At 37.3% G+C, this 24,527-nt stretch overlaps 3 protein-coding genes and 1 pseudogene across 3 annotated transcripts; 2 read left to right on the forward strand and 2 right to left on the reverse strand.

The window, feature by feature from the left end:
* Window positions 1–1,588: 1,588 nt before the first annotated feature.
* LOC137738277 (uncharacterized protein At1g66480-like) lies at window positions 1,589–3,716 on the forward strand. Its single transcript, XM_068477906.1, has 2 exons — window positions 1,589–2,304; window positions 3,487–3,716. The coding sequence occupies exons 1-2, from the start codon at window positions 1,681–1,683 to the stop codon at window positions 3,547–3,549; spliced, it is 687 nt and encodes a 228-aa protein (XP_068334007.1). The 5' UTR covers window positions 1,589–1,680; the 3' UTR covers window positions 3,550–3,716.
* Window positions 3,717–4,290: 574 nt separating this feature from the next.
* LOC137736721 (putative 1-phosphatidylinositol-3-phosphate 5-kinase FAB1C) lies at window positions 4,291–12,154 on the reverse strand. Its single transcript, XM_068475960.1, has 12 exons — window positions 11,562–12,154; window positions 10,562–11,457; window positions 9,581–10,375; window positions 9,331–9,484; window positions 8,857–9,201; window positions 7,975–8,727; window positions 7,549–7,880; window positions 7,340–7,466; window positions 7,051–7,215; window positions 5,477–6,925; window positions 5,089–5,355; window positions 4,291–4,889 (listed from the first exon to the last, which is right to left on the reverse strand). The coding sequence occupies exons 2-12, from the start codon at window positions 11,119–11,121 to the stop codon at window positions 4,635–4,637; spliced, it is 5,202 nt and encodes a 1,733-aa protein (XP_068332061.1). The 5' UTR covers window positions 11,122–11,457; window positions 11,562–12,154; the 3' UTR covers window positions 4,291–4,634.
* Window positions 12,155–17,946: 5,792 nt separating this feature from the next.
* Window positions 17,947–19,635, reverse strand: LOC137736546 (nicotinate-nucleotide pyrophosphorylase [carboxylating], chloroplastic-like; annotated as a pseudogene).
* A 2,488-nt stretch (window positions 19,636–22,123) lies between these two features.
* LOC137736547 (uncharacterized) lies at window positions 22,124–22,782 on the forward strand. Its single transcript, XM_068475797.1, has one exon. It carries the CDS (start codon window positions 22,151–22,153, stop codon window positions 22,421–22,423), a length of 273 nt encoding a protein of 90 aa, XP_068331898.1. The 5' UTR covers window positions 22,124–22,150; the 3' UTR covers window positions 22,424–22,782.
* Window positions 22,783–24,527: the final 1,745 nt, after the last annotated feature.

Raw genomic sequence — 24,527 nt, forward strand, 5'->3', positions numbered from 1 at the left:
TCGTTTAATTTCCCATGTTTTACATTTCCATGCATTTCATTTTCTACAAATAATTGCGTGATAGTTTTTCAAATTCCAACTCGATCGGATGGATATAATGCAGTTGTATACGTGCGTAGCAGCCTTTCTGCATGTTGAATTTGAATTAGACAAGTAACCGCATGCAATCAGATATATACGAGCTGCAGGAATATTAGCTTTCTGAGTCAATGGAATTTCAACTTTTCCTTGTCTTAGATAACATGTTCGAGAGAACTATTTCTTCCAAGTTGATGAGCGGACCATCATTTTGGACCCAGTATTATACGAGTCTCAGTCTCCGAGTAGTAAGCTTAGTCGTCCACATTAGCCAGGAGAGCTTAATAACTAATTACTTCGATAGTGATATAATATTAAAAGGCAGTGTTAAAATTATGAGAGCTTAATCACTGACTATTCTCCCGATTTGCCCATTGATGTACAGGTTCTTCACGGTTAAATGTGGTTTGTTCTATCGATTTGATGGAGCAACTTTGATTCCCGGTGGTGGTCATGATTTAGGAATATAGTACTTTTTTGACAAACAACAATAGATTGGTATTTCATTAATCATCTCAAATAATACAGAGGTATTAATTGGGTACAATACTCCAGTGACCAAGAAAATGATTTGGAGGTGAATTTGCACAAGCAAGACAACAATAGTAAACCCCCTAGACAGCTACCATATGTACGAAAACTTCACATTTCACGATACAAAACTATTGCAGAACGATAAATATAATAGATTTGTATCAACAACTGTAAAAAATTATCACTAAATACCACATAAAACCATCGCAAAAGCAAAACCACGTAAAAGTAGAAATATAGTTTAACTTTTGGACTTTGGTTGTTCTAGCTAATTGGATACAGCTTATGGTTTTTGGTAATGATTTGGATATTTTAATTGCTTGTGTTGTTCTTATCAGCTTTAGTTTTGACTTTTCATATGTTTGTGTTGTTCTTTTTCGTTTTTATAGTTTTGATAAATTCAATCTTCTACACGTGACAGTGTTGAAGTTTGTAATGGTTTGTTGATTTGACAAAAACAAATCAAGAGCTTAATCAAGGATTAGTCTTGATGGCGATGAAATCACGTGTTCCTATCACGATTTTCCATTAGTCAATTTTTTCACATGATCATATCAAATCCAAAGAGAAAATCTTAAATAATTCCCGCCGTGATTATCGTATACTGTTTTCGTTTGAATATAAGAAGGAAATATGATTAAACCATCATCTTTGTTCCACACATCACGGGTTTTTGAAGAGCATTATCTTCTAAAATATGAAATATAAGGTCGTTGAAAAATATTAAAAAGCATAAATCCAAGGGTGACATTTAACAAATAATATTTAAATTAGAAATTTAGGATCGATCGAAAGCGAAATCATACGTACTTCATGACGTAGTCAAAAACCAAAATTCAGTCGTTTTTTGCCTTCTTTGTTGACCAAATACATTTACAAATTACAACAACTACCCATAAAAACGTCCTATCTGAGACCCACCATCGTGAGAGCTTTAGAGTTTTGGCATGATAAAAGGCCAATCAAAACATTAATCATCAATCCTAAATTAAAAATACAATCTTCCGTCTTCTGAGTATATGTTATAGCAGAAACAAAATCCAAATATTTGGCCAGTGAGCTATAGCTATGGGAAACAGCTTGGGAGGCAAAAAAGGTGCAAAAGTTATGCAAGTTAATGGAGAGACATTCAAGTTGAAAACACCAGTGCAAGCTGGTGAGGTTGTCAAGGATTTCCCAGGTCATGTTTTGCTAAAATCATCGGATGTGAAGCATTTCGGGGTTCGGGCAAAGCCGTTGGAATCCTACCAACAGCTTGAGCCAAACAGGTTGTATTTTCTTGTGGAGTTGCCAAAGGTTGATGTTAAAAAAGAGAGTTTTCCGAGAAGGGTTCGTTCGGGAATAAACATGAGTGCTAAGGACCGGCTCGAAAGCCTAATGCTTTCTCGGAGGTCGGTTTCGGACCTTTCGGTCATGAAATCATCGGCATCGACAGCAAGCATTGTGCCCGAGGAGGAGGCGAATGGGGCGGTGCGTGTGAGGATGAGGCTTCCGAGGGCAGAAGTGGAGAAATTGATGCGGCAAAGTGGAGACGACGCGGAGGCAGCTCAGAAGATTATGGATCTTTGCATGGTGAACACCAACAATGTGAAGAGCAATGACCAAGGTTTGGGTTTGAACCGGCAAATACATTGGAAGGATGAAGGAAGATTGCTCGAGTCGCAAGGAATCAAGGGGCGTCATCGGGTTCAGGTAGGGTTTCTGAGAGACATCAATCCTGCTTTTGTGCAATGTGGTGGTGTTTGACATTTCTGGTTAGGTTGGTTGCTTGCATAGAAATGTTGGTAGACCCAACTAAGTATTATTTACATTGGTAGATGATACTTTACCACGAAAATAACAATGTTTATGTCGATTTCCACCTATTCACCTCCCATATAATTTATCAATTTAATCCGTTAACACTATCGTTTTTCCAAATAAAAAAAAAAGTTTTTATATTGAATTCGTCATATCCAAGTACTTCTCCATCCTTCCCATATAACTTAGGTGGCATTATTCATTTCAAGCATAAGCCAAATCCTACCTTAATTTGCGCCCACCTTTCCTGTTCACAGAGAAATATTTCCACAGCCGATACAAATTTGGGATTTCATCTGCTGACCCTTTTACCCAATTTTCGTACCGACAGATTGGTCAGAACGGTAGCCAAATATGGATTTGGATCCTCTCCTGAGCTAATGGAGAGGATCCTCCTGATCAATTATTATGGACCGTTGGATTTTTATCTAACGGTTACAATCATTATAACTTTAAAAGGACCCCCTGTTTGTAGTCATTGGATAAAAATCCAACGACCCACGATGATTGGTCACGAGGATCCTCTCCATTAGCTTAGGAGAGGATTCAAATCCGCCAAATATGGCTAAGTCATGGTGTTAGTTATTTTATGAAGTTTGGGCAATTGGAAATATGCGTAGATAGTCAAGCTTTTCACCTGCTTTTGCCAGCTTAGTTGCACACACTGCCCATTTGGTAGTTTACCACCTACCACTCTGTTTCCATCTAAACATGTTTCACATCGAAATGTTTATAGCTATAACCAGAGACATATTAACTTATACTTAAATATTAGATTTTCATTTTTGTAGAAATACTAAAATTTAAAATGTTAGATATTCTAGTTTGTTATGTTTTGATACAATGATAGTGACCGAGACGATTTGGTTAAGCCTAAAAAAAATAGGTTAACCATAACTAAACATCGAACTCCCCATTCATGGAAGTTCAACCCAAAACTTTCATTTATTAATGGAGAAGAATAGCACTAAAGTATAGTACTAGTGACTTGTACATGAATGTTTATGTCTAACTTATTGTTTTACAATAGTTAAGAGAAAATATATTGAAATCTTCTTGTATTGGATCCTGCAGAAACGAGTGAGTTTCCGACCAGCCAATGAAGGAGAGATACAGCAAATAGTGGCGGCTTCTTAACAAGTAGTGGCGAGCAGCGCCTGTAGCCGGTAGCTCTACTTCAGTGTGCGCAGTATCCCATCAACCACACACTTGAGGAAGTGATCGAGGATTATCTTTAAGCAACTGATGTAGTTAGTTAAATATATTGTATGATCATACATAAATTGGAGTCAAAACTTTTTATCTTCCTGTTTCCTTTTTCTTCTTAGTCGTGATGAATCCACCTACAATTTTATATTTTGAACAAAACGATATGGACGATATTTTAGTCAGGCGCACTAGCGCCCCAAGCAAGAAAACAGCTGCTTTGAGCCCTAACCAACTGATCTAACTTACATTTGTACTCACATACAATTTTGATAAATCATAACCTTCATAACCTTTATGAATCTATTTTCAAAAAGAAAAAATATTATTAATCAAAGGGAAAGAGGCTTCGAAACTATTACAATAATTTAAAATAAGTAGAGTTTCAAAACTATTAAAGTAACGAAAAAAAGAGTTCGTTTTGCAGCTATTTTAAGAATTCCTAAAACCAAAAGTAATTTTCAAGGTTTCTTATCCAAAGGATTATGTTTAGCATTAGCTCAATAATAACAAGCTAATTAAAACAAATTATTAAGTACCTGATAATACACACGTGCGACCTTTATTTTTTATTTTTATTTTTTTTTAAGTGCGATATCAAACAAATACATATTATTGTTCAAGAAATTTCATCCGCTAATGTTTTAATTAAAGAATTATAATTCAAGAGACTGATAAAAATTTGATATTTTACTGATGAAGCACGTGGACAGAAATCCATGGTATCAAAGTTAAATTTACATTTGTCTACTTTTACATCGCATGGCTAAATAGTAAAAATCCTACATTGTTGGTAACTTTGACATACAAAATAACAAGAGTTACCAACTCTTCACAATTACAGCGGGTAACAAATCTCATTTGGGTTAATTCAACTCTGCCCCCATGTACAAAAGAAAGGGGAAGAAAAAGAAGATGGAGGGGTTTCCCTCCTCTCCGTTTTATCAGAAGTAACAATTCCCCTGCAGGACTTATTAGCGAACACATCTTTTGTGAACAAAAAAGAATGCTGTGTTTCATGACGACCATTGATCCGGCACGGTGAGAAAATACGTGGTCATCGCCTTCCTGAATCGTTTCTTGTATTGCTTCGGGGAAATAATAGTCGGAGCAGCATTCTTCAGACCACCAAGTATCCCGGATGCCTTTACCCATGTCTCCAAATGCTTGTCCCATGTATATTGTCTCATGAAATCTATGATCCCCAAGACCAGCTCCTTCCGCTCATCGTCCACCCCAACCAGCAGTGAGTAGTCCATTACATCGACAGACTGGAGAGGCATTGGCCGAAATTAATAGCCTTATTGTTCGTACTAGTTTAATAAAAGTAAACAAGTGCTACTGTAGTTTATTTAAACTCGAATTACATATATGCATTATAAAAGGCATCAATGATCTAATGATCGTGAGAAAATTTTAACATTTATCATTAAAGGTAAGAAAAAAAAGAGGAAGGGGGCCAAGGCATACCGCTAAAAACGACGTATCATTCCAAATAGCTCTTTCCAGGCTTCTCTTTGCTTTGCTTCCAAGAAACATGGGTTGTGTACGTAATGATTCCAACAGATTCATATCTAACAGTACTTTGTCTCCCCCCGTTGTATCAGAATTATAACGGGATCGAGTAGATCCCTTGAGATCATATACCCTTGAAATATTTCTTTTGAAGAACAGGTTCTCCATCACCATCAAATCCATTTTAGTTTCCTTCCCACCTTTTAGATGTTTAACAGTGACCTGCCAATACACCAGTATAATAAGATCACACAAATTTTTAAGCTACTACTCGCTACTGACCCGCACAGACATAAACAAAATACAAAAAACAAAAACAAATAAAGAATCAAAGCCGCCTTACCTGATATATACCAAGAACCTTGGCAAGACAAGTTGGGCTTCCTGAGCTAAGGGAATCTGTCAAATATTTAAAGTACTCAGGTGCAAATTCCTGAAAGGATTCCAATTCCGTCTTTGTGACTTGTTTTATGATGAATCTATCATCCAGAGATTTAGCAAAATACACATTGCTCTTTCCCCCCTGTGCACTCCACCTCTTGCAGCGGCTCAAAGATCGTACAAAATCCACTTCACTGGGGCAGCACTTTTTCCTAAGAGAGTCAAACTGCTCTGCAAAATAACACGTCACATAAAATTTCACTTTTCCTACCCCATTTGAGGACTCGTCCCCAAAAGAAATCCTCAGATGTGGAGATCTTTTGGCATCGGCAAACAGGTTACCCATGGAAGCTGAAGTATCTTCAGATCCATAAGGGATATAATCCAAGTCCATAGAGCCAAAAGACTGCCAGGGTGAAAAGATAGAAGCCGTAGAATCTTCTTTTAAGCTTTCACGAATACTCCAGCCTGCCTGATGCTCATTCAAATTATCAGCAACCCAATCCTCATAATCTTTGGAACTAAGGGCATATGAGATTATGCTAGTGGGCTCGCTATCATAAACACCAACAACTATGTCATTGTTGCTTGTCTGGGAAAGCAGCAACCGAACCCCATCAGCTATTTGAGATGCAGAGGAGACAAACGAGGGTGTGGAATTGAGTATTGAATCCAACTTCTGTGCCTCTAGAGGCAATGCCTGGGAAAGAGTCCTTCTGACTCTAGAAACAGGATCTCTCACCATACTCCTATAATCTCCAGAAGCATGGAATGATCCAAGTGTCGACAAATGCAATGAAGAAGGGGAAAATCCCTTCCTAAATCTTAGTACAGAATCAAAAGACTGGACTCTCACTGGCGGCATTAACCTCTTAAAAGGAGGATCATCACTTTGCCTAGTATGCATGACAGCACCAGCTTGAAGTTGTGTCAAATGTGATGCATCAAGAGGTTGAGCTTTCACCAGAAGTTGATCTGTTCCAGTCCATGCAGAATCTATTCTCTCGGACAGTGTAGATTTAAGGGAGGACAAGCCTTCACAGGATGTCTGACCAACAATTTCCTTATCTGATTGCATTTCCTCCTCTCGGCTATAGTGACATGATATGTCTTCAGAAGGCACTTGAAATTTTGAAGAATCAGATACATTATCTTCAGAGCCATAGTCAAGGCTGCCATCCTTGCCAGATGGACCACTTATCAACTCTTGCAGGTGGGCAAAAGATACAACCCCATCAGTAGCCATGGAAACAGGATTCCTTTTAAGCAGCGAGTCCAATGAATAAAGCTGGCGATCCCAAACATGAGAACCAATTAAAAGAGAACGTCTCAAGCGATTTAGCTCCAGAATGTCGGAAACAGGCATTTGGCCTGGTTCTGACGTCTCCACAAAAGCAGGTTGCAGAAAACCCTATTGAGAAAGCAAGTAGACTAGATTAGAAAAACACAGATTCCAGAAGGCATAAACATGAACCATGGACCAGTAAACATGTGATACCAATCGTAGTCACATGTGATAATCAATTTTGCACTTACAATGTAGTCGTTTCTTTCCTTCTTAAGCAGATCTTTCAGCTCCATAATGTGGTTCTGTAACTCAATTGTACCTGATATTTGATGTCCAAAGGATCTATTTTTCTCCTCCATGCAGTCAAGTACATCAGAAACCTCTGCATATATGGTTTCCATTTTTCCCATAAGCTGCATAACAATCCAGGTCATTAGAATTGAGCTCTCATAAACTTCCAACAGTTATAAAACTAGTTCACCATTCACCACCAATCAAGCAAATATTTGAGAATTAGATTAAAATTCTTAAAAAAACCTCTGCTGCCTCTTGTCTGATCCACTCTGGTTGAACTTGGCCATTGAATTCAAGCACTGAAGGGGGCAAATGGACAGAAAGAATATCAATTGGGGAATATCGGAAGAACGCAACCATGCTCCCAAACCTGTAATACAAGTCAATTTGTTAAATTAAGAGCATTTAGCACACTAAAAAGTAAATAAAACTCCAAATCTATTAGTACTTACCCATAGTAACGGAGACAATCCCGTTGTAATGAATGGCCACAAGTAGCAACACGATTCGCAGTTGCATGGTTTGAAAAGCTCAGTTCCAAGAACTTTCCAAAAGAAAGCCCCCATGCAGCATCTGACATGACTACTCTCCTTGTTGCTGGTGGAACTCCATCAATATGGGCACACCTTAGACACCGGTGCCACATCCATATTTTACCATCTCTCTCCCCAGGTAGCTTTAGTGAAGGAAGGCGTCTAACATTAATGGTAAGGTTTCCTTGCTGATGGGTGTAACATAGAACATGCGCCTCCGCTGGCTCTTTACAAGTTCGACACGAAGACATCTGCCAATTACAAAGCTTATTATTAACTTTAATTCCATTTCATAATCAGTAAAACAAATTAAGGAGGGGATCAAGTAAAGTAACAATGAATTACCTGATCAAATAGGTCATCACGAAGATATCTTCCCAGTGGTTTATCAAAGCAACCATAGAATTTTATGCGCAGAAGTCGGGAGCGTTCACAAACAGTTCCTTTCAGTACACAATGGCTTGAGAAGGATACCAATATGCTCTGATGAGTGTCAGCAGAAGAGAAGTACTCGCTTGAAACTTCGTTGTGATCAATCCTTTCCGAGTTTGTCAACTCATTATCCTCATGCTGACTCCAGTCATGAGGCAAACTTTCTTGCAACTCTGGTTGGGAGACATATTTTGTTTCAGAAGAATGGACAGTGACTCCATTTATATCCTTGTATTGATAAGAAGATCCCAAAAACACATTATTTCCTATATCATCAGTGTAAGCATCAGAAGATGTGTTTCCAACCACACAGTCAACAGAACCATTAGACACAGGTAAATCAAGTCCAGGATCAAGATGCCCAGGCAAAGATTCTAATCCTTCAATTTCCGGCTTCAGACCCAAAATGTTATCATCTTGAGCAGAAGCAAAAGTTACAGCCCGGGAATTGTTCAAAGCAAGAGAATTAGGGACTACTGAAATTGCATCAGCTGTTGTCCTGTCTGGTATGGTAATTGAGTGTCTCAGCGGTGTCTTGGGCAGAGTAGCACCCTCATCAGCAAGGAAGGATGTTTCAAGGGATAAATGGTAAGCTGCAAACACTGCATACTGGACAACATGCTTGATCTTCTTTAGTTCTTCAACACACACACCCTTCAGCAGAACCTAAAACAGAAACTGACAAGATTAGAGACCACCCCACCAGGCTCTAAATTACAATGAGCATAATCAAATAAACAGCAGATACTCAAATTGTAAAAGAAACAACAAAATGCTATATATGGAAAACATTACAGTGCAGCAAAGACGCCTTGGACACCCTTCAAAAAACATCAGGGTTTTCAGTGGTTTCTTGTTAAACTGATTGGCGGGCTCATGCTGTTCAGTAATTTTTTCTAACCGGAACAATTCACAATGTCCCAAACGGGTCTTAGGGATATCGTCAATTGATGGAGTAATAAGTGCACCAGTACACTGGGCTATGCGCTCCAATACTGGCCTTTTGACATTCAATACTAATGATATTTCCTTTTCCAGCAGGCAGTCTTGAGCATACGAAGATACACTTTTCTCTACCAGCAGAACATTGGGGCGAAGAGCCTCTATCTTTGAGATAATCGTCCTAAGATGATCGTTTTCCTGTCAGAAAAAAAAGAGTACGAAATAAATCAGTTATAAGGAGTTTTACGTTACAAAAAATTGTTACCATTCATCAGAGAGAGAGAGAGAGAGAGAAATCTGTTGAATTGGAAAGAAGAAAAAACAGACCTGATGTAGCAATGTGTCAAAAGATGCCAACTGGTTTGGAATTTTCTGATACTCAAGTGCTCCCCCTAAAATAAGTAATTTAGGATTTTTGTACTGTGAGGTCATGCGCTTGTGCCTTATATTCTTTGTACAAACTACTCCTTTTATAAGGGTACTGCACAAATCCAAAATTCATAAATTAAAAGATATAAATACGTCTCTAACTTAGAGATATGCAAAACATCATGTAAAAATGTCAAAGAAATCATACCTGTCACTTGGACTTCCTGATGCAACACATTTAACTTTCACATAATCACCAGGATCCATACTGCCTCCCCTGCTAGTATCTGGTTTAACAAAATTTGCCGCTTGCCACGCAATTGTTGTAACTATGTCAAGCCAGTCCTCATCTCCATCCCCTTTACCAATGAAACCCTCACCTTGTAACAGTTGTGATACAAGAGCTCTAAAATGCCCCTGTACCACAGCTCTAAGTGGTTCCTTGTTACCCTCATTTTGTTTCTCCTTTGCAGGAAACATGCTCGAGAGGCTACTGCTTGATGAAAACACTGCACCTGAATCTCCAATGTCATCATCTTCATCATCATAAGAAAAGAAATTACTCTCTGCCTCGTCATTCTCATCATCAGGCGGAGGGGGATACCAGATGAGACCATTGTTTTCAAAATCCAGTGGCCTGTGTGACTTCTCATATTGACTACCGATAACTGATGGGTCATCAGAGCAATCATCAGTAATATCTGGATCCTCAGTCCCTCTCTCAGGCCTTTTTAAAACGGCCATAGTCTGTTGACCAAAGGGACCATCATTCTGAGACACAAGGATTCCATCCCGTCCCTGCTGTACAGAATGCCCAACTCTACTAGAAGTATAATAAATTCTAGACGGGCAATCAAAATGATTGGATCCCAGTGACCTTGAACTGTAAAACTCGTTTCTAGAACTAACACTACTTATATCTATGTCCAAATTGTCATCACAATATTCACTTAAAGGACTGCCAAAGTTCTTTCCAGAATCCTCTGCCTCCTCTTCGTCACTCCTACATTACAAAACAGAGAATTAATGGAAGGATATGTGGACATGGAACAAAAAAAATATATTCAACGTTTGAATAGTATAGCAGTTGAAGAGATTAGTTATATGCAAGAAATCCAATTAAACAAATTATATAAACCTTTTATAACTGCATCATGATGCACAACATGCTATCTGAATGAAAGCATACCTGCTAATAGACTGACGAACAGATATTGGAGATGGGTGAGAACTAAACGAGGTCATACTCCTCTCAGCATGGGGTGAATAACCGCAATCATGGGCTTCTAAAATCTTTGAGAAATGATCACCGCGAATGGATTCATCATTATCCGCATAACACTTGACTGTTTCGCCACTACAGCAGGGGGATGGTGGTTCAGGGCTTTCTCGGGGAGAGGCAGACGGATGCACTTTTTCACTATTCTTCCTTCCACCTTCCTTCCTTAATCTAGCCAATGAACAAAACTTGCAGAACTTAATACCACTCTCTCCAACCTCACCACTGATCTCGATGCCATCCCACTCAGAGCCCTGAATACACTTTCCACAAATCCATCTGCCACAGCTCTGGCAGTGATATCTAGGACCAATACCGGTGGTGTTTGTATTGCAATCACAACACATCTTGCAACCGTTACTAGGCATATCAAACTCACAAGACAAAACCCGCAAAACGCTCGATCCTCCAGAAATCCAAGACCTGACTTTGTATATTAGATCTAGTAGTGAACGATCAGGTATTCCCATAGAATGGCAACAACCCAACAAAGAATAAGGAAGCCGCAGCTCTTCCTCCTCCTCCTCCTCCTCCTCAAAGCTAAATTCTTTTTCTTCTTCTAAATTTCAGTATAATCAACAAATAAAAATAAAATCCCCCACAATAAAAATGGTGGGTGAATTGGAATAAAAGGTATTTATTTTCTTTCTTTTTATATGATTTTGTTTCCCTTTTCTCTTATTTCCTCTTTTTGCAAAAATTTGGAACGAAAACAGAAGGCAAATCGTCCTCCTCCTATTCCTCCTCCAAGAATCACACAAAACAATATCACAGGAGGAAATCAGACGGCTCACGATGCACAAAATCTGACAATATTTACAGCAAAAATAACATCAATAACGAAAGTGCTTAAAAATTAAGCAGCAGCAGCAACAACTTGAAGAAACTTAAACAGTAAAGAAACCCTAACCGATTTCAGAGTCTTCAAGAATGCATCCGGCGATCGATTGGAGCGTATCCTGGCGATTCAATAGGAGCAGCTGCAAGTCCACGAGTCCAAGCAGAATGAAAAACCATGAGAAATCCAAGAGATATGGAAGCAAACGGCAGCATAGGACGAGATGAAGAGTGCAATACGACGACGTATGAGCAAAGCAAAAGCAGATGAAGAACCAGAAGTCTGTATGTAGAGAGCGAGAAAAGAGGAGAGAGATTGAAGCAGTTAAATGCTAGGAAGAATGAGGATCAAAAGGAGGAAAAGGAGGAGTACGGAGAAGGTTCCCTTTCTGCCGGAATCGACTGGCATCTCAAGAAACGCATTTGCCTGTCTCTCACTTCTTGTTCTTCCTCCGCTTCTTCTACCGCCACCGCCGCCGCCGCCTGCAACTGCATCAACACTTGTTCTTCTCTTCTGTATCATCTTTTATTCGCCGCTTTCAATTCATTTCGTTCCTTTTTCTTTTCAATTCTTTTCTGTTTTTCGATTTTCTTCCTTGTTTCTGTCTATTTTCTTTTCCTTCGCACGCACCCCAGCTGCTTATTGCTACTAAAATATTGCTTTTCAGAAAGCACTCTCTCGCTCTCATCTCCTTTTTCATTTCTTTTTTTTTGTTTTTTAATAATCTCCGCTCTTGACCTAATTATTACCTGTTTGTCTCGAAAATGATTAAAAGCGTTATTTATTTATCTAACTCATTGTAAAACGCTTATGTATTTGCTTAAATTTTTAAATTAAGTTATATAAACCAAATGCTTTGCACATTAATAATATAATTATTACTTAAATGTTAATTAACGTGTTTATTTTTTATTTATGACATATTATTTGCATTTTGAATTTGATCTCTTTAGTATTACTCATAATTGTTTATTGTCTTTCTCTTGATCTAAAAATTATATCTACAAAATTGTTGATTGATTTAATACGTTGATTAAACCTCTAAATTAAACGATTATTTTATCTTTAAACGAAGACAAATAGAATGAACAATTATAACTATGGTGTTTGGATGATAAAGATTCGGTAATGGAACGTAAAGAAAAAGGAAATCCCTATGAGAGGGGGGCGCTTAATAAATTGGATGCGTTGGATTTTTAAGGGCATGATTTTTCTTTTTGTAAATTTATTTTCTTTATCAAACGCCCTAATTTTGGCGTCTGCGTCACGCGCTACCCGACAGCATCTAGAACTTCCATTCACATTTCACCACCATCTGGGCAAGGGATGGGCCGATGGTGGTTCGGTGGGTCAGGTTTCACGGGTTTTCTGTGACCCGAATACTTAATCAACTCGTGTTTACAGCACATCGCATATAACTAATCGGTATTATTTAAAGGGAATTATTATTAGCACTTTAAAAATTTCATTCTACTCTCCTCACAAGTGTATTTTTCTTTCTAATTATAGAAAGTTTGGAGTGTCAAATAAGATTTTTAGAGTGCTAATAACAATTATCTATTTAAATCTCTATAAGCAAAAACTCAAATGCCTTACACATAGAGAAATTTTTCGTGCATCATAATATAAATGAAAATATAAATATATTATTCACTGCTCTTTTATTTATATAATGATCCGTAGTGTATTGCTTGTATTTCCAGTACACTGAAACTCCCTTCGACCCATGCATGTCCGTGCACAAAAGTGAGATGCCAATTGGCATGTCCCCTGCAATAGCCAGCAGCAGGTGACGGGAACTTGGTAAGCATTGCATTTGGTGCGAAGCCGACATCTGCCGTAGTGTTTTGTGCTGCCGAAAAAGGAAGATGAAGCTTCTCCTTTTCTCCTTGGCGTTTTCTTTGGGTGGATTATAGTTTTTCCAATGCCCATCCTTCCCCCACCCTTTTTTTCTTGACCAAATTGGAATATATTTTCTTAAAAATATACTCACAGCCCTATAAAGTTGCATCATTCCTACATAAAAAAAAACAGAGTCAGTGATGGATTGGATAAGAGAACAGAGGGATGTATAAGCCGACCCTGGCCAATTTTCCTTCATCATCATCATCATTGGTGACTCATGTCCATGTCGACTTGTTACTTTGTTTGATTAATTACTTTTTTTTTGCTTCTTTTTTTTCGGAAAAGGATACGATTAGGCCTTAACCGCCCTCCTTTGGTCTTTTTCTAATGCTTTGTCGAATTAGGGTCACTAAAGGCCTACAATTCGTTTCCTCTACGTCTAAGAAACCCTAAAGTGAAAAAGAGAAAAGAAAAAGTAAGTAAATGGTCAGCTGAATTAGCGACATCTTGTTTTTATTCAACTAGAAAATATTATAAATTTGACAAACGCATATACGAGAACAATATATATATACACACACACATAAGTTAGATAATAAGTTGTGAATCATTGTGACTTGTTATGACATGTGAGTTTAATTTTTCAGTATCTTTGAAACTATCATATCGTTTATCAAGAGAAAAAAATATATAAATAAAACCCCACATTAACCCATGAAAAGAATATATTTTTGCCCACACCATCAAGTTGATGGTGATACTCATTCACCCTATTTATCATATCAGAATTTGAAAATTTTAGATCTATATAGTAGATAGACACGAATCTCAAATTTTAAATTCATGCTCATAAATAAAGTAGATGATAAATAAAGTGGTGAACAAAAAATTTACCCACTTTGAAAGCCCTTTCGTTCCCCGCTCTATTTTGGTAACCCCCAAAGTCAATATAGGCATGAAAGTAATGCATGCATTAGAAAAATAAATAATTAGGGCGTGCACTAAATTAGGTTTAATTTACAATGCATAAGGGCATGAATTGGGTGTAAAAAGAACAATATAGTAGCATTTTCAGGCATGATGTTAACATACTCTAGGCGTGACATCACCCACCCTAAAAAACCCATATTAGCCGATTGAGGATCCTCTTTGTGAGGATATTGGAAATCCTCAAATCATGTCCGTTCATTATACATTGTGCAACCATAAATTATTTTAAATTAAATGTAAATAGTACTTGACGAAAACTGATCGCACGATATACGATGAACGGACACGATTTGAGAATCATCAGGATCCTCATATTAGCCAACCCTAAACAAGAATTAAACAAATTAAGCACTAAGATTCACGTCGTACAAGTACATGTAGATGTCTTTCAACATAATCCTTGAAAAGTTTGGTGTGCTCTCACAAAGAAATGATTCGTTCAATGAAAATTAGAGTAGTATGGTGCATTATGCATATATTTACCCTTAATATATATGGTTGGCTACAGCTTTGAAATGACGTTGACTAAGTCCACTAACACTATTGCCGATTGGTAAATATCTCAATCAAACAGTCATATATATAGTTAGTGCTAATTCATGATGTTTGAAGGCATTCTTATATTTGGCATTCATCGTCGAACGTTGTTTGGTGATGACAAAGAATACAACTAGGAATGATAGAGTAGATGTAATTATCGTAGTATTATTTGTTTGAAAAATAAACAGGGTTCATTTACTGTATGAATATATGTAAATAGTCAAATTAATTTAAATTCACTACTCTAATATAGTTTTACATTTGCTACGTCATGCGGTATTAGAATGTATTCCTCCTAGTATTTGATGCTATAAAATAGCCAAAACTTCTAGAAAAAAAAAAAAACATATCTCCAACATACTCTATAAAAGTGTCTATTATAGCAAAATGAACAACACTCTTTAAAAATGCAGAGCAACTATTCATTAGCTAAATATTAACAAAATAATAAAACTCAAGGATGGACTCTTGAGCAAGGAGGAAAGGAAGAAAGAGAAGCCTGTTTCAAAAAATGAATGGGTTGAGTTTAAATTGTTAATTAAAGTTCATTAAAATAGAAAATGTTGTTGAAGATCAAAAGTTAAACTGAGTAGCTAAACTAGTTTTTAACACTATTCAATTGCTAGTTTAACAAAAATTTAAAATATGAGTTTCCTAAAATTACACGTCAGAATACGATTCATATACCGCGGAAAGGTAATAAAATACTCAAGTTAAACTAAAGTTAATTACTTTGATGTAGTAAGTAGCATAATGCTTTTTGGGTTAATGATGTAGCATAATGCTTGAGAAAGAGATCGAGACGTATTTCCTTTTCCCTTAATATATCAAGATGGAACGAAAGGTTTTGATTGTGGTTAGATATGTATGTACATTATTGTGACTGATCATCATCAATATTATATCATAGTCGTTACACATTTACTGGTCCGCCTCATATAGTCAAGTCATTGATTAATGGTCCGAATCTCTCTTTTGAATGATGCGAATTTCTGAATTTATTAGTTCTGAACACAGAAATTCAGAAAGGATCTAAATTCAATAATCTGGGCGTGCAATACTGATTTGGACACTCAAATTTGGTTGCTTCAATTAATAGAAACTGCCCTCTTAATTAAGGATCATGCATCTGGTAGGTCAAATCTCAGGCACAACTTAAATGCACGTGCAGCTTTAGTTATCTATAATTATTGAAAAATTAATACTTACCAAATCTCTATATATACGGTCCTTTTATTAGGTTTGATATATTGCATCTGAGAACTTCTGACTTTGCTACATTTAGTCACATGCCCTGTTTCAACATAAGGATGGAATATTATTTCAATATCCTTAATATTTCATTGTCGTGGTAACTCTAGACACAAAATTAATCACATTACTAACACATAAAATAGATCATATTACTAATACACTGTATAATGCAAACGAGTTTCACTTATGATGATATTCATCCTCAGTCAAACATATGATGATAGAGTTCATCTTCCGTAAATTCTGTCGGCAATGAAATCAGTTTTGCGTGTAGTTATTGTTAGTATTTCAATTATTCCTATTTGTAACACTTAGCTTAATAATCAGTCACATTGCTTAACTTATTATAAGCTCAAAAAGAGGAGGAGGAATTACCCCCAGGGATGGTAGTTGGGGATACGATAGCCATTTTCCCTCATTTGATTCTCACAAAATGGATAGTTTTATTAGCTTGCAATCGCCCTTTCAGTTGACACCATTAGAATATTTCAATAACTTCCCACTTCGAATTCCACTACTTTAAAATGTAAATCATAATTTTATTTTCTTGCTCCGCTAAGTAATCACAGGCAAGCCACGAAAGGATGGTGATATGCACAGCGTTTAGGGGGCAAGAAAAGGTGGGAAACCGTTTGAGTCTAATTGCCCCTAAATCAATTAAGTATTTTTTTTCACAAAAAATTAGTGCAAATACAAAGAAAATAAGGAACATAACCCGACAATGCATAGAGAACTTGCTTACGCGCCCATATAACACTATAGGTTTGTATCATCTCAAATCAACCTCAAACGAATAACGCAATATCATATATTTTTATATTTTTAATTTACATACGTTAATAGTTTAGAATATGCAGCTCAAATTTAGAGAAGTCTTTCTCCTGTAAAGTGGGTTGTAAGGTATTATGATTGACCTAGTGGGTTACCCATAGGACATGTGCGTTGACGCACTAGGGCTACCCGTGCTTCGGTTTTGAAGTAGAATCTTGAGATTGTCGGCCATCCTCAACAATAATTTCATTCGTGCTCGGAAACAGCAAGCATAGTGAAAACAAAAACCCTCCCTCAAATTTCAGGAGATTGAAAAGGCATCCCAATGGAATAAAAAAAAAGGAAGGGCAAATTACCTACAACTATCTAAAATTTAGGGTCGATTTCACACTGGTACTCGAACTTTGATACCTCAATAAGCTCATACCAGAACTCACAAACATCCCTACATTTAACTAAGTTCGTTAACCTAACCGTTAGATGTTCCGTTAAATCTTTAAGTGGCAAATAGGAAGGTGCTTTTTTTTTTGCTGCTGATATGCTGAATGCTAGTTTTAAAATAGCCACTATTTCAAGTGGCTACATTTTAAATCTTTGGTTTAATTTAAAAACTGACGTAATGATTTACCAAATACACAATTAAGAATTTAGCTGAGGATAAATGGATAACGTATTATTTAAATGTATAGCATATTACAACTTGTCAAGTACTTTGTATTTTACAAAGCTCTACTGTATTTGGCATTACAACAGCAATTAGGTACGTAATACAGTCCTCGTCGTCGTCGTCATATCAGTTGTCAAATGGGAATAGGATATCAAAAATTCAGAATTCATGACATGAGACTCGGTCTTCGACGATGTATAATATGTCAAATTGTGCAAAACTTCGAAGGGCACGAGGTCAAGCGTAAAGGGGCATGCCACCATTTGCTGTCTTCAAGATACATTTGGCTCCCGTAAGAGGGTTTTGTACCAATTGTTGACGAGTTCAAAGTCACCAACTTACCCGGCTGGTAACTTTCTGTACAGGCCTTGTTTATGATAACAAATACGATCATGATCGTTTTGTACGCCTTCCGACTTGAAGAGCCAACTCCGTATCAATCTTGAAGGATATGTCTAGAGCCTTTACAGAATGAGTCAGTGCACCACTGCAAACATAAACAGCACTTTGTAAACCATGCCAGGACTATAGTAACGAGGAGATACAATTTTCACAGCCTCAAACTATGAAATTATGCACTGCCACCGTTTTATTTAACGGAGCAGCAGTACACCCTATCTACAAGCAGCAGATTGCAGTAATATCACAGATTAAAATTTTTATTTCCTGCACAAAACCAAAACCTATGATTTTACTATTCACCAAAAAAAAAAACTCCGGATGGCAGACTAAACAACATAAGTCATGCCAAGCCAGCAGGTTCAATGACAAAGATTGGGAAGCTGCGATGTTACCTAGAAATAAAGTCAACCCGTGTTTGTCCAATCTTGTGTACGGTTTCAAGAGTAACATTACCAGATGCCTGTTGTATTGAAGCAGAAGCCAGAAATAAAAAGCAAGAAATCTAATCCATGAGATTAGTAGTTATTTTCCCACACCAACATATGATTGAAATTAACTGCTAGCAGGAAAGACAGCATACAATCTCTTCGAAACCAGAAGGGTCACAGAGGAAGTGGTTAACCTAGATATAAAGAAAGAGTCTTCAACAGAAAATAGTGAAACTACGATATAAGATGTTTATGGAAAGTTCCAAACAGCCGAACAATCCACATTTTCTACACCGAAATTATGAAATGGCATGGCGAATGTGATACAATAGAAAAATTGAATACAAAATTTAAGGTCCCTCAGTTTCAAATCTCCGATCAATCAATTTCACAGCTTGTTCGAGCATGGATACATCAACATCCCTATTTGGTAGTACAACCATATTATCCAACATTATCTGCGTCAAGGAAGCCTTTGTTTGAGATGCATATACCAGTACCTTTTCTATCTCCTCAATTGTACGGGTCTCAACCTGGGAATTAAAACGAAATACTCCATTAATGATTTTAGCCCCAAGGAAAGCTGATCCTGTCCCCATGTATCCACATGCACACACGAGATAATAGAGAGAGAGAGAGAGAGAGAGAGAGCTAAGCATTCTGTAACAGATTGCAACATAAATGCAGGACATACAACTTACATCACACAGAATGTCAGTGAAAAACTCAGAATGAACTAAGGATGTCATGAATCATGGTAGAAGCAAGATAGTGAACTATGTTATGAATTGCAAAAAGTTTGCACCTTCACTAGTAGATCGTTTAACAGGACTTACGGTGTTGTAGTATAAACCTTAAGAGTTTGCAAAAATTATCTCAACCTCCACCTGAAGATTCAGGTCTACAGATTTGAGGGCATTCGTGATGCCTCCAGCAATTGTTATATGATTATCTTTTATCATTACCATATCAAATAAACCCATTATTCTGTGTTTCCGACCTCCACCAATCCCGGGGCAAGGCCGCAAGAGGTTTTCTTTAAGGTCAAGCAAAAGTTAATATACAACTGACAAGTACGTGTGTGTGTGTGTGTGTGTGTGTGTGTGTGTGTGTGTGTGTGTGTGTATCAGTGTGGTTTGTAGAAGAAGCAAGGATCTACGTCGCCCACTTGTCCACAGTCCACCAAACGTAAACCCGGAGCAGTTTTTCTCGTCTCTAAATTACATGCAGGGCTTGCAAGATCTGCCATTGCCTGTGGGAAACACGGATATAAAAAATCGTTCCTTTACACAGCCAACAAAAGATGTCTTATTACACAGCCAACAAAATTTGTCATATTAATACACATTAATGTGAGGAACGAAGTTACTTTTGCCCGCGTCATGAGCATGACAAAGGATTTAGGAATACATTATTCAGCACATTCTCATCATGAAATTAATGACCATTAGATAGAGGCTAGACTAGTCGTAGTTGACATCGCTATGGGAAAATTTGTCAAAAGCATGTTCTATTAACTTTCACTTAACAAGAACAGACACACAATGAAATCTACTACAACACTAAACAAATGGAGTAACCATGAATGACAATATTGTTGAACTGAAACAGATAAACAGACAACCTACGACCAACAAATTACTGCTGCCACTGATAATTGCCCTGAATTATGAAATTTAAACAACACACATCATATAATTCGACAGTGAAGCATGAACTAGAGCTACAAACTTTAAAGAAAAAATTGATAAAAATCATGAAAACACAGCAAATTGAGTAATGGGTTCCTTTAATTTGCGCACGAGAAACATTCGTAAAACGAGAAAAGGAATAAAAGAGTAACGAAAGTATGGTGGGGTGGAGGAAATTGGATTTTACCTGACTGGAGATCGAAGGCGGAAGCAGAGGGGAGGAGGGTGGAGAATCAAACCAGTTACAGAGTAAGAGTTGCACGAATTTTGGAGAGAGAAACTATACGAACTCATAAAACCCAGGTCTGTTCACGGCCGTCACTAAAGAGTATCCCAGTGGCCATGCATGTCTTTATATTTTTTTTTCCATTTTAATCAGTGGTGTCTTCAGTTGTACGTAAGAAAAAAAGCTTGAAATGTTTACCCCCAAGAAGTAATGCTAGGGAGACTCAATTTAGAGACTAAATTGTAAATTAAATGATGTATCACCAATAAAAATGAGCACGTCTATCAACGCTTAACTAATAAACCAATCATCAACTTCCATATCCTTTAATTTCTAAAATTTAATCTCCAAATTGAGCTTCCCTAACATTACTCTTACCCTAAATCCCACCGAGGAACTCTTTGACAGTTTGAGAATGATAAAATGGCAAGGGGTTTTGAGAAGGGCATTTGATCCATAAACAAAACTGGTAGGCTGCACTGCACCAGACACATGGTTTAAATTAGTTAATGTCCCGCTTAATTAACCATATTTATATCAGATCTCTCTAATTTTTGTCTAATTCATGGATGGTAGCGATTTCTCAGAAATACTTTTTTGGCAAAAAATAGCAATACCGAATGATGACATGGTTAATTAGTAGGCAATTTCTTGGAAACCTGCCAAAGAAGTCGTTCATAGTTTGCAACTTTGCATCATACATCTAATTGTCACGTTTTATACATAGATATAGACCAAACTACACCACGTTCCCAATACAACACATGAACAAAATTAGGTAGGAGACTAGGAGCTGTTTTCATATAAACTCATACGTAGGAGAGATTTTTCAGTTTGTCAGTAACACCATTTGATATACCAAACGTTATAATGCAAGTAGTTAGATACTTGAAAAAAAAAATCAACTATTTATATTATGACATGATATGACGGATCATGTTCTTGGTACATTGAGAAATGTCTCCATACTTAAAGTTGGTTATGTTTTTGTCTATACAAAGCATATCAAGTCAAACACATTTCAAAGAATTTCAATACTATTATAATTGAAGAGCATTTTTTAATCTTGTAGTGCCCCGTTTCATTTCACATTCGTGCCTTAGAAGCAAAGGATAAAATATTTATCGTGATCGTTAAGAAGTCACATGGTGTTACTAAAATGAATACAATGATAATGGAATATGTCATAAACTTGAATAGTATTGACAAATAAATACGCATTGAATTTATAAACATCATGAGGCGTATGACAATCATATTTATAGAGATGAGTTTTCGTTTGAATACAAAATGATGGTGTTACAATTTAAACTTGAATATTCGCTAATTTACTATGTGATTTTTCCAAAATGGCTGCTATCGTAAGCGTTTGTTCAACTTATTGACAATCATAATCATCCACGGCAACGGCATTCAAAAACAGCACATAAACAATTCAACAGTTTGACAAAAAAAAAAAAAAACAGTTCAACAGTTGAGAGCACCCTCTTTTCATTGGCGTTGAAACTCTACAAAGGGCAATCTCAAGCCAAAAAGACTTCCTACTTTATGAGGGTTGGTGGAAGAACGTCTACGTTATTCTTGCTTTGCAAAGAGGATGTTTCTACAACTTGAACCCGTGACATTTTGGTCACAAAAGAGCAACTTTTCCGTTGCTCCAAGGCTCGCCTTGGCGTGGAAACTCTACCAATTACAAAAGTTAAAAACATTCAAATAGTCCTATTAGGGTTTTTTAATTCCTTAGGTCAAAAATTCTAACAGTCTTAGTCCAATACATACGGCACTCAACCTCTCTCATCATCCCACTATAATTAATTCTTTCTATATATAATAAAAAGGGTATAGGAATGAGCATGCTGATCATAATGTCGTCTCCTCCAAAGAGCTTGTTAATCACTTATCTTATTTTTCTGCTTCTGCTTTTGGGAATGGCGTCAATGGGAAGCTGCAGCAGAGTTTTGAAAGAAGTTAAAGTCGATGAGTTTAGAAGATCGGTTCAAGGCATGCTTCCGAGAGGGCCGGTGCCTCCTTCTGGACCGTCGCCATGCCATAACAAGCTCAGCCCCTTCCGGCACACCGAGCTCTCTTATAATCACGATGATTATGTCATCTGCCCATAATATAAGTTAACCCTAGCAGAAGCAGAAGCGGAAAGGGGACTTCTCTTATTTTCTTTTAATATTTGTTTTCATGACTTTAGAAGATTGATAACTCAATGCACAGTTACTTTTTTTCCTCATTTTTTTATTTCCTTATCCGGGAAATTAGTGTCGATATGTGCAGAGTTGGATTAGAACATGATGTTCCCAGAAGGTTATTGTATTTCCATATAGAAAATACAGGAAAGATTTCGAGCACCTTGTTTAATTTCTTCCTATAGTTTGACTTCTTGGAAGCTCATATCCACTCTCTCAATCTGTATACTAAGCATATGTACTTGATAAAAATAAAAAAAAAATAAAAAAAGTAGGCACACATACCGTCAATGTTTGAAATTTCTTCGATATCATACATATTTTGGAAAAATAAGAAAAAGATATGGAAATGAGATGAAGTCTAAACTTCACCTCATATCGGAGAAATTCTTAAATTTCGGCTAAAATCAACAGACTTTATTGATATTCCGACATATCGGTTAAATATTAACAAACTATCATATGACATTTCCAAAGTTTCATTTTAAATTTCAAGTTTTTCATCAAATTTCCATCGAAGACAATCGATATCGATATTTTTCATAAATTTGCATGTCGACTTTTCCACCAATACCGATATCGATGTATCCTTTCCTATTATATGCCAGCTTTAGCTAAATAAAGAACCCGAATTGGGTGTCTTTGGGTGCATTCTGCGAGTCCCAATCCCAATATCTCGTTGTTTATCTGGTCTGGCAAACTTGATCCAGCCCAAAAATTCCTAACTAATCACAATCCGGCCCATTCTATTAGAACAAGAATGGGCTCGTGTTTGACATTTCGGAAATGACTTGGCCCATTCTAATCAACTAATAAAATGACCAATATATCCTCCACTTTCTCTGTCAAGCCTCGATTTGCAATTTTCTTCTTTATTGTGTGTGATCTTCTTTTCGATTTGCCGGTGTTCATCTTCTTCGTTTTGGGCGGCTTTCTTCTTCGTTTCAGCAACCATTTTCGGGCATCCAAATCTCGCCGAGAGCTATGTTGTTGGGTCGTCGCGAGCAGTGTCCTTGATTGCTGTCTATTCGTTGTGAGCAGCGGCGTCGATTGACATCAATTCTTCGCGAGCAGTGCAGTCAATTCGTCGAGATCAGTGAGGGCAGGTCGGCGCGGCGGGTCCCGACTCGCGAGAGATGTGGGTCGATGCCTGCCCACCGAGAGACAGGAGAGAGATGTTGAAGGGTAAAATATCTACCAAGATGTGGGCCGATACCTGCAGCCTGCCTATCAAGATTTGCTAGCTATCCCATGTCCCAAGAGAGAGATGAGAGAGATGAGAGAGATGTTCGTATTGTTAAGGATACAATTAGAACTAATCAATGATGTATCTGTTTAGGATTTTACTTAGCTGTTAAGTTATGATTGTTATAGTCGTTTATTAGAATCTGTAAAGCTATTTATATTGGTTGTACACATGGCTTGTCTAATTGAATAGAAATCATTTTTCCACAACAACTTCTCTCTCTAGATTTTGTCTCTCTCTCTACCTTTAGCATTTCTCTCACAGATCTATAGCTTTCTACATGGTATCTTTCGCCATAGTCCACCGACTTTGATCCCTCGCTTCCCCTTTCTTGCATTTTCTTGCAGTTTCTCGCCTTCCAAACACGCCTTTTACGCCCTAATTCTCTTCAATTTCTTCCTTTCTCTCTCAATTTCTCTCTATTTCCTGCAATGACGACGGCTGCGCACTCCTCTTCTCCGGCTGCTTCTTCTGGATCTCGTGTCGATGTCACCAATTCGTCAGTTCAATCGCTCTCGTCTATTACTGTTCAGAACATCACAGGTATGGTTGCGACGAAACTCAATCGTCACAACTATATCACCTGGCGTAGTCTCTTCCTCCCTGTTCTGAAACGTTTCAAGCTTTTAGGGCTTGTTACTGGATCTGATGTGTGTCCTTCTCCAGATCTGCTTGATTCCTCTGGATCTCGAGCTCTGAATCCAGCGTATGAGGCTTGGTGTGAACGAGATCAAATCTTGATGATTTGGATTAATTCTACTCTATCTGAAGATCTTCTTCCCT

The sequence above is a fragment of the Pyrus communis genome, chromosome 6 (genome assembly GCF_963583255.1).
Source record: "Pyrus communis chromosome 6, drPyrComm1.1, whole genome shotgun sequence".
NCBI classification, from domain to species: Eukaryota; Viridiplantae; Streptophyta; class Magnoliopsida; order Rosales; family Rosaceae; genus Pyrus; species Pyrus communis.